The sequence below is a fragment of the Poromitra crassiceps genome, assembly GCF_964638095.1.
Source record: "Poromitra crassiceps genome assembly, chromosome: 16".
Lineage (NCBI taxonomy): Eukaryota > Metazoa > Chordata > Actinopteri > Beryciformes > Melamphaidae > Poromitra > Poromitra crassiceps.
Window position 1 is genome coordinate 10,432,634 of NC_139645.1, and position 11,271 is coordinate 10,443,904.

The 11,271-nt window shown below is 43.2% G+C and overlaps 1 protein-coding gene across 1 annotated transcript; it reads right to left on the bottom strand.

The window, feature by feature from the left end:
- Positions 1–1,995: 1,995 nt before the first annotated feature.
- LOC310791296 (photoreceptor-specific nuclear receptor-like) lies at positions 1,996–9,156 on the bottom strand (the record flags this gene model as incomplete). The annotated part of the gene is made up of 8 exons (XM_083652984.1): positions 1,996–2,379; positions 3,144–3,249; positions 3,972–4,209; positions 5,460–5,638; positions 6,424–6,708; positions 7,128–7,231; positions 7,646–7,796; positions 9,063–9,156. 8 exons carry the CDS (start codon positions 9,154–9,156, stop codon positions 2,247–2,249), a joined length of 1,290 nt encoding a protein of 429 aa, XP_083509110.1. The 3' UTR covers positions 1,996–2,246.
- Between the last annotated feature and the right edge of the window lie 2,115 nt (positions 9,157–11,271).

The window sequence follows — 11,271 nt, forward strand, 5'->3', positions numbered from 1 at the left end:
GTGTTGAATGCTGGTCGGTATCATTTCAGAGCTCCACTTTGTCCGAGTTGACCTCATCAAAGTGATTGACCTAATTTGAGGTGTAATTATGCAATATGTCTTTATGTTGTTTATATTTTGCTCTGATTATAGCAATATTTTTTAATTCAACACCTATTTTACCAATACAATGAAATTAGACTAGCTGTGTATGTTTTTCTAACTCCGACTGTCGTCGAGTTAAAAACAGGATGAACGCAACTATTCCTGAGGTCCGACAATCCAAATTGAAAGTTCCGTGCTCCGAGTTGTCTTGAATGCAGTATAATTTCACAATGGAGTGGATCGATGACATCACAGTGGAGTCGGAAATTAGCATATCTGAAAGGGTCGCAGCTATTGTGAATTCGCGCTTAAGTAGATATGAGCAGTGTTGGGCAAGTTACTTTCAAAATGTAATATACTACATATTACTAGTTACTTTCATTTGAAAGTAATAAGTTACTTTACAATATTACTTTCTGTGTAGAGTAACTTGTTACTTATTACACTACCTTTGCATTACTTTTACCAAAACAACAGCAGCAGCAGAATGACATCGCCGCCCCGGAACCACCCCGAAAAATAATTTAAACCGTCTTGAAGTCAGTGTAAACAATCCAAAATTCTAAATGTTATTATTTTCCTTTGTTATTGTCATCTATAGTGGTTATTTGCATAAAAACACACCGTTTGATTAGGAAATGATTGTATCTTTTTTAAATATGTGCTTTGATTTAATCAAATGTAACTCAATTTGTAACTTGAGTTACTTGACAAAGTAACTGGTATAATATTACTTAAATCCTATAAGTAATAAGTTATATTACTGAGTTACTGCTAAAAGTAATATATTACATGTAATATGTTACTTTTGTAATGAGTTACCCCCAACACTGGATATGAGCATAATGTTTCAGTTGTGTTTATGAGAATAGTTCAGTGGTGAATAAAGGTCTTACCATTCAGTGGTGGAAATGGGGGGGAACATGTGGGAACGTAGGTGAGAGGTTAGGTGTGAGGTTTTCAATAAAGTGTGTTTCAGTGGGCTAAATAAGAGGCTCTCCCAGTAGGCCTACATGTAGAGGAAATGCCAGGAGGATCACACCAGGATTTTTTCTGGACAATCGTATGTGTGGTTGTGGCAAAAATATGGAAGACAAGGTGTGCTACAGTTATCCACCAAGTCTCAATCCCAGGTGAAGAGGTCTATAAACAGATCGTATCAGAACTGAAAAGACAAAGAACACTGGACATAAGAACCAAAAGACCCACACCCATGGCACCTGCTCACTTTGTAATTCATATTTTATTTTTGATACACCCCTCTAAATATATATCTTGTATTAATGTGAATGTTTTGATGTTGCTTGAATAATTCAATAAAGCATATTTAAAAAGTAAAGTATGTACAAGCCAGGATTATGTCCCACAGGGACCTCATCTTCCATACTTCAGCCAGGGAAGTGGACTATGAAAACCCTCTGGGGAGAGAGAGAAGAGGGTGCATGCCAACTCTGTGAGCGAGGCCTGACTAAAATGGCCAGTGAGTGTGTGCTCCAACGGGTATCAGAACTATAATAAGAATGCAAAGTATCTCTATGACTGAGTGAGTGAGTGAGTGAGTAAAAATTGTGCTTGGCCACAGCTGTGCCATTCTACATGCGATTGCGCTGAATCTTTCAGGAAGTGTAACGGGCTGATTTTTAATGAGGTAATTAGGGACGATTAATGGCCAAACTTGCAATGCTGGGCAATGGCTTTACACTCAGGCAGCCTCCATTTACACTTGCTACACCGCACAGATATTCTGTTAGTATAGACAGAATCTGCCACTTCAAATGTCTCCCACCTTTTCCCCCCCAGCTATTTATAATTATTGATAAGCATACTGAAACAGAAACCAAAGCAAATTTTCAAGCAACTTTCACTTTATCAAGGCATGGTAACATGAACACTCAGTTATGATAGCAGGAATATATCTAGTAACCACACAAATAAAAATGCACATTGCAATTTTCACAAAGTAAACACAAACAGTGTAACAGGAGGATGAAATGAGTCACTTCAGACGAAACTCAAAGTCTAGTATGATACACAAATAGACAGCAAGCGTAATATAAGATCTTTTTACATGGAATGACTTGATGTGGTGACAAACAAATGCAAAGCCGGATAGCCGGAAGTCTCTACATCGACGTCTCAGAGGTGCATCGTGGGAACGTTGTTCAGTTTTTGAACATGTCACACAGCAGCTTCTCCATGGGAGTGTTCCCGATGGTCCTGTGGAAGAAGAGCAGCTCGATCCGCTCCGAGTTCACGAAGCGCAGCGACGGCAGCAGCAGCAGCAGCTTCCCAAACCTGCAGAATCAGCTGTAGTTAATCATTTGGACTGAATGATGGTATGTCGGTTCTTTTTGGAACTCTGAAGAACAGGGTCCCCGCTAACTTGAGAAGACCACTGACTGGAGAAGGCAGCTATAGAGTTGTGCTGGCAACCTCCCCGTGTGTTTTATATGGACAAACTTGGCCTCTGTTTCAACTGGAATGAGGGCGAGTGGATGATCACAGAATATTCATTTTTGGGTGAACTATTCCTTCAATGAATGCAGTCAAAAAATAAAAAGACAACAATAAATAGTGCAGGATGTATGAACACTCTGCTAGAACTTAAAAAACAAACGTGACATTTCCAGCTTCTTAATGTTAAAGTATAGTATATATATATACACCGTATATATATATATATATAAATAAAGTCATTCGTATTTTGTTGTTGTTTGATGTAGTTTCTCTCACTTTATTATCTATCACTCTCTCTCCACCTGCATGTAAAACCCTCAGCTGAATGCAATATGTTCAGGCCCTTTCTCTGGGGGTTGTTAAAAGGCATTCTGGGAAATGTAGGAAATCACTAAACTGCAGAAGAAGTGGACACAGCTGGTTGAGGGGAAAGTGGGTACACGTACAGCTAGAAAGTAAATTCTAACACCATATCAGAAAATAACTCCTGGAGCACCCTGATCATCACAGATTCCTGCTGTGTGACAGTGTCAGAGGATGTGAGGTGGATCTTTCCTCGCGGCTCAAAGTGTTTCATCCGTGAGTCTGGATGGGGATGTTACCTGGCTGGCTGGCTGGGGTAGTGCGAGCGGATGTGTTGTCCCAGCATCACCTGCGACTGGTCCTGCAGGTTCTCCACCTGCTCTGGGTCCTTCAGACCGCGAGTCTCTGTGGACGAGAAGAACAGAACACTTTGTTGAAAACTGAGATCCAAACTGTGGAAGCAGAGCTGCTCTGAATTCCTACTGATAATTACTGTTATTCAGTTTGACAGCTGACGATTTTCATTATTATTTCAATTTTAAATGTTCAATTTAGCTACGGCTATCGCTTCAGTTGGCAGCCGCTTTTCCCACATGCCCCAGTACTGTTGCAACAACCAGGGTAGTGCAGTAGGGGCATGTGGGAAAAGGCTGTCAACTGAAGCGATCTTTGTCAATACTGCACCAATTTCAAAGATTTCTGTTCACATTTTAGCTATAAGCTGTATATAAAAAAGAAAAGAAAATTGGGTCCAGGTTGAAAAATACCGGAATTGCCCTTTAAGTCGAATTTGTGTCAGGGGGGTCAGATGTGATTTTTCTTAGTTTCAGCCAAGACAGGCCGAATTTCAAATCTGCTAATGGGAAAAAATAAAATAAAATAAAATAAAATAAAATAAAATAAAATAAAATAAAACAAAATAAAATAAAATAAAATAAAATAAAATAAAATAAAATAAAATAAAATAAAATAAAATAAAATATTGACGCTTCTTGTTTCTAGTAAATTCCTGAAACAACAAGTGGAATTATCTCATCTTTTTTTTTTTTTAAGAAGGAAGAAGGGATTGTAATCCTGAATCTGAGACTAAACGACCTCATAAGACCTTGTTTGTCGGTCCCCCTCACCTGGCTTGAAGAGCACGATGGCCTTGAGGCAGGCGAACTCTGTGGGGTCGACGGCGAGCGCCTTGAAGCGGCTGAAGACCTCCCCCAGCAGCCGCAGGTCCAGGCTGCTGTAGCTGGTCTTGCCCTGCAGGGGGCAGAGGTCGGGCAGCACCAGCAGGGGGCAGCTGTCCAGGGGCAGGGACCACTGGATGGCACACAGCAGGAAGAGCTCGCTCCACGCCTCCTCCAGCAGGATCACCTGAACACACAGGGGGGAGGGGAGGGGTTATCAGACACGACCGAGGGGAGACGGAAAGACAGCTAGAACGCCTGTTGAGCTTCGTTCAGTCCCACATGACTTTACAGTATTTAAAACTGCTCCAGTGGAGCTGATCAGTGGCCAGCAGATCAGACTGTGGTTGTACTAGTCAGCTTCCAGGAGTGAATGTGTTTGTGAATGTGAACAGGGCACTCCTGAAAAAGAGCATTGCTCTCAGTGAGATGCCCCCTGTATAAATAAAGACAACAACAAAAAAGTCCAGGGCCCAAGCTTTCCAAAGACATAGCAAATACATAACAAAATACTCTATATAACAAATATGTGTAATCTGAGCCGGAGCTGCAAAGCCAAAATCCACTAATCCTAAGGTGTCCGGGCTTTATGCTAATAATCATTTGTGATCCATAGACAATTAAGTCTAGCAGCTCAGTAGGCAGTTCTACTGTCTTTTTTGTATTATTAATTAATTTATAATTTAAGTTTACTTTTACCAGAAAGTCCTAAGGTTTCCAAAGATACCAAACATTTCAGAAAATGTGTATAAAATGATGTAGACTCCCCCACATTTGTGGTAGCTTCTTTGGATTTGAATGTTTCACTTGGTATCAGCAGCTGTAGCTTCAGGTTTTTGGAGTGTGCAGTGTATTGTTTATTGTGTATTGTTTTTGGAGTGTGCAGTGTATTGTGTATTGTTCATTGTGTATTGTTTCATCTTGCTATGTCGATATTATGTATGTACAGTAATAATATATTGTATTGTGCAGTATTGTAAATACGTGATGTACAGTATAATTGTATGTGTCCGACCCCAGTAAGAATAGCTGTAGCATTTGCTGCAGCTAATGGGGATCCTAATAAACTAAACCAACCTAAACTAAACTAAACTAAACTACTTAATTAAAGGGATAGTTCACATTTTTTTTTAAGTCTATCCATCCTGTTCCTCATAGTAGCTGGAAAGTTGTGAAAAAACAAATGCAAGGTCAATGGGGTCATGATCCTGTGTGTAGAAGCTGACTGAAGCGTACTGAAATGTACTTTGTGTGTGTGTGTGTGTGTGTGTGTGTGTGTGTGTGTGTGTGTGTGTGTGTGTGTGCGCACTGTGGATAGACTTCAAAAAATGTGAACTATCCCTTTAAGAGGAAATGTAAGGAGAAACTGTTTTTTCTAAGTAGAAGAAGAACAGCCTCTTCCTGCTGGAGGTCCTGCGACGGCGAAGCGAGGCTCACCTGGTCTCTGAAGGGCAGGTTGGAGAACACGGGCAGGTTCTTGGCCCACTTCACCGACATGAAGAGCAGCCTGGCCGAGGTCTCGTACACGTTCTCGGAGCTGGAGGGGTACAGGGCCATGTGGTACGGAGACGACGCTCGCTCCGGCTCATTGCTCGTCACGTCGATGTTCTCGTCAACTGAAAACAAGGAAGGCAGGTTAGAAGAACACACCCACACTCATACAGTTACACGTTTTGTTATGTGCCGAATGTGTTTACACAGTTTTTTTAGGCTAAAATAAATCTTAACGAGGTAAATTTATAGTATAGATCATAAATCGTATCAAACTGATGTACAGTAGGATGTAGCAGCTTTTAAGTTTACCAGAGTTTACCAGCCTTTGGGAAGTCACAGTGAAATTAATCTATTTCTTTTTACCTTGTTAGCTAATTTTCCACATAATTTTGTATCTATAAATGAGAAACTACCAATTATTTTCTTGTATTTTTACATAAAAATCCCAATACTTTTCCATCCTAAAAAGTCTAGTTGTATGGTGGTGTAGCCTACATGAAACGTTCAGCTATAACAGCATCACAGATTTCAGAACAATCCTGTTTCAACCGGAAATACCTCAAATTACGGAAGCACAATGCTGTAAAAAAAAAAAATCTGTTTCATTGTGACTTTACAGTAATTACCAACACATCACAGGCTCGCATATCTACTGTCAGATAAATTAATTTGCTTATGTAGGCCTATGTAATAATGAATGTAATTTTGTTTTTTGTTTTTCGAGGTGAATGTTTTGATTTGTAGATGCTGCCCCTGGTGTACCGTATGGACAGGCCTAAAGTTTCTGTTTTGTTTTGTTTTTTGCTTTTTTACGTAAAATAAATAAATCAAGATATCTTTTTGAGATTGTGGACCCCTTTTTTTTGGGGGGGGGGGGGGGGGGGGGGGGGGGGTGAATGGTCCTCACCGTCCTCGGGCTCCAGCTTGGCGCAGGTCTCGGCCGTCATCAGGCTGGCCATGAAGCGGTGGTTGTTCTGTGGACTGATGCAGCGCTGCGGGCCCCCCGACGAGCTGATGGCCACGGAGGAGGTGATGTGGGGCCAGGTGATGACCGAGCCGCTGGAGGAGGAGGAGGAGGAGGAGGAGGAAGAAGGCTCCCGGGTGGTGGCTAGGTGCTCCTTCTCTGGGTCCACGTCGATGGAGTCCAGACGCACCTGAGCCGTGCTGCGGGGCTGACGCTCGTTCTGCACCGCTGTGAGGAGGGAAAACGGAATCACGAGAACTATAGGTGTGAAAAAACATTTCCGTTAACTGAAATAAAAATAAAAACAAGACTTTACAACAAACCTTTTTGAATCTCACCCCTGACAAATTACCTCATATTGCAAAAAAATTTAAAGGGAAAATAAAATACTAACTAACTACTACTACTAACTACTGTAACACTGAAACTATAAAAACTAAACTAAAACTAAGCATTTTCAAAGTCAAAACAAAATAAAAATGAATGAAAATGTCAAAACACAAAGAGGGGGAAAGGAGATGTTTGTCTCTGCTAAATGCTCTGGCAGAGGAAAATAACCATTGATAATCACGACACCACCACCAACGGGGTAGTTTGTAGTGGATAGTTGAGTGTTTCTGAATGTAAATGTGACTTGAGACACTCACCGTCTTTGTTCATGCCGGCCTGGAGGCACTTCTTCAGCCGGCAGGCCTGGCACTGGTTGCGGTGGGCTTTATCCACAGGACACATGCCTGTTCCTGCCTGGCACCTGTTAACACAGCAAGGCTCTTATTAAAGGGAGAGGACACTCAAAATCAACCAGAACCATCTATTCAGGTGTCTCTACTTCATCAGAGTTCAATTTCAGGTTCAATCGTCACTTGAAGAAATTTGGAGACAATCATCTAAAAGCCAAGTGACGATTTCCACAGAAACACAGATTTATACTGATAATGAAAAATGATGGTATATTTGCAGTTTGTATTTGCTCCCAGTTCCCATAATGCACCTCATCAACCAACTGTTCTATAATGGGTCAGCCCCAGTGTGAATCTTGGTATCTGAAATGAATGACCTTCAACCCAAGAAACATAAACTGGAAGTGGGCAGAAAACAGTAGAGCAGCAGTGGAAACAGTAGAGAAACAGTAGAAAGGGTAGATCAGCAAACAGTAGAGACGTGCCTGTAGATGAGTCTCCGCCTCACGCTGCGTTTGAAGAAGCCGCTGCAGCCGTTGCAGGCGTAGATGCCGTAGTGTTTCCCGCTGCTGGTGTCTCCGCACACCCTGCACAGCAGCGCCGGGCTCACAGCTTTGCCCCCAGCCGGACTCTTGGCTGCAAGTCAACACAGGCGGAGGGAGCGGTTAGACGAGCGTTTGCTCTGGTCTGCTCATGTATTGTTTCATACATTTGTTTGTCTGCCATCTGCAGGGCCTGCAGGATGGGCGGCATGTGGCGCCAAAGTCGAGAGAACACACGACACGAGTCAAAGCTGCAGCAGCCGCTTAGCTCTGAGAAACTCAATCAGGGACGGGATGATATTTTTATCTCATGATACGATTCGATACGCAACAATTTAAAAATAATCATCATTTGGATGGAGAGATTTATTTTTCTGCTCCACCATGCGTATTGTCACATTTCTGTATTGTGATATATTGAATTTCGATATATTGGCCCACCCCTATTCTGAAATAAAAAGTATGAATCGTCATAACTCATACATACAATACAATAATATTAATAACTTTGAAAGTGACATTGAATGGATTAATCTAAAATAAAGCCATCAATGATAAATAAATAAAAAAAATATTTATAAATTATAAATTATTTGACTTGGTTCGATCAAAACTGGTTGTTAAGTGCATCTGCAGCATTTGCAAACAGACTTATAGAAGGTGTGAACGTGTTTTGCTTGTTTCTTGCTCAGGTTCACAGACTGTTGAGTTATTAGCCTCCCGTATATTCATGAATCTTTGAACATCACTATGCTTGTGTGGTTCAATATTTTAAAGAGATAAAAAGTTCAGTTTGACCAGATGGGAGGTCAAACCATTGATGCACAATTTCTCCCATCTGCACTCATACTAAAGCTCCAATTTACAATTGTTTCCATTATTGATTAATCTGTGGATTACAATTTTTTTATTTACCTGTATAATTTAGTCTATAAAATGTAAAAAATAATGACAATTGTCCATCAGACCTTCCCAGAGATGAATCACAAAGTGATTCTTCGTGTCTTCCTCAGTCCGACCAGCAAACAAAAAATCCAAAGTAGTCATTTAATAATGATGTGAAACAGAAAAGCTGCAACCAGCAAATGTTTGCTATTGTCACGTGATAAATGACAAAAATTACGATTAATTTTCCTGATTGACAATTAATCAACTAATAATTTCAGCACTGCTCTGCACAGACAACAACTCTGAGCTCAACAGTCTTTTGCTGCTGCTGCAGTCTGGCTGCAGGAAGAACCTGCTGCTGCAGTCTGGCTGCAGGAACCTGCTGCTGCAGTCTGGCTGCAGGAACCTGCTGCTGCAGTCTGGCTGCAGGAACCTGCTGCTGCTGGCGGAAGCTCATATGTGGCCCTCTCACCTCCTCTGCTGTCGTCGGTGGCGGCGCTCCCCGACGACCCGGTGGGCGACGAGGACGGCAGCATGGCCATCTTCGACAGGTGATCCTCCATCATCTTCCACGGGAGAAACCTCCTCTGGTCCGACGACGCGAGAGACAGAACAGATTCAAAGTATTCCCTGGAGTTGGAAATCGCAAGACGTGTAACAAGTGTCCAGACTAGAGTAACGTCACACCGGAAGTTCAGGCTCCTCTAGATGTGTTTGAGTTTCTGTGGCGGTGAAGTTGCACTTGTCAAAATGTGTTGAAAGCAGCAGACAGATGGGAGATCCAGGTCCTGCTGGAGCTTCTACTGCTGCGCTGCGGAGCTGCAGATGGGCTGTTGCTGCCGCTGGGCCATCGGTTCAACTCACACTTGTTGCACGTTAACAAGTCAGTGGCATCACTCTCCCCACCCTGTCAGGCTGTTGTGGGTGCTCCTGGGCATCACTCTTCTCACTCTGTCAGGTTGTGTGGGTGCTCCTGGGCATCACTCTCCTCACTCTGTCAGGCTGTGTGGGTGCTCCTGGGCAGCAGCAGGTCACTCTTCTCACCCTGTCAGGCTGTGTGGGTGCTCCTGGGCATCACTCTTCTCACTCTGTCAGGCTGTGTGGGTGCTCCTGGGCATCACTCTTCTTCTCACTCTGTCAGGCTGTGTGGGTGCTCCTGGGCATCACTCTTCTTCTCACTCTGTCAGGCTGTGTGGGTGCTCCTGGGCATCACTCTTCTCACTCTGTCAGGCTGTGTGGGTGCTCCTGGGCATCACTTTTCTCACTCTGTCAGGCTGTGTGGGTGCTCCTGGGCATCACTCTTCTCACTCTGACAGGCTGTGTGGGTGCTCCTGGGCGGCAGCAGGTCACTCTTCTCACTCTGTCAGGCTGTGTGGGTGCTCCTGGGCGGCAGGTCCTCAAAAGGGAGCCAGAGAGGGGTGGGGGGGTGGAGTGGATTAGCCCCCAGGCGCTGTGTAAGCAGCACGCTTATTTGTCCATCCTCTTAATCTTTACTGTTCATCTACTGGATCAATCCGTCACATTGCCAGAACATGGGGTGCCACCACCACCACCACCTGCCTGGACAGAACTCCTCCTCTGTGGTGTCTTCAAACTGAGCAGAGAGCGACAGACAGAACAGAAACCAAATTGAACAAAATACAGATCCAGGAGCTGTAACTTTAGACCGCTTTCCCTGCCGAGGGGGAGCCTCTGTCTGCCCTGTCCGTCAGTCAGCGGGCCTCTTCAGTGTCTCTCGGCTGAAGGGACCATAACACGAGCCGTATAGCGTTATTATATTGACCAGCTCCTTCCATTTGCGTTGCCCTCCTTTCGCCCCTTCGCCTATTTCCCCCCTTCCTGTATATTTGATCTGTGTGATTGCCTCCTCTTCATAATGACTCGCAGTGTTTGCATGAGGAACTGCCTATTAACTCCCATTTGGCTCTTTTTGGACAAACTAGAGATCATCCGCGTCCCTCTGGGCTGCCAGGAGAAAAAGGTCACCACGGGAGAAGAACTAGAAGTTTGAATGGTCGCTGTTTTGGCCGGTGCTGCTAATTCTGCTCATTCACGAGGCTCTCATGGGGCCATTATAGCAGTATTTAGATAGGCAGTAATATTGGGCTGTAGCCACAGCAGTCAGAATTAGAATTTGGACCGCATGTGAGAAATGTCTTTGAGGTCTGAGATCTGAGATCAGAATGCTGAGAAAAATGTCAGAACTCGGAGAATAAAGTCACACACAAAAACAATCGCTTGTGGCGCTTATCCTCTTCTGGAAAGGGTAGTATTGAATGTAATAGTATAGTAGGAATTCTAATAGTAGGAAAATTAGCTGATAAATTAAATACTGTTGGGATGATGAAAATAGAATTACCACCTGGCAGGCCGGTGGATTTGCTATGAGTTATTGATTCATAAATATATTTCCTTGCACGGTTCTGAGATCTAACGGCGCTGGTTTGTGCAGAAATCAGCTTTAGGAAAAATCACAGAGAGGGACATTTTGAAAGCGGCGATATTTCAATTGTGAAATTCGAAGCGGCCGTCAAGCGACCGCAGCTCGGCCTTTCTGGTGTCCAAGTAAAGTTGATGTGATTTCAGCTTTTGTTTCTGTTGACACAGTTGAGCGGTTCCTCTGAATGATCTGAAACAGACGTGCGGTAAACGTTTCTGTGTTGTCTTCCACTTGGCACAGG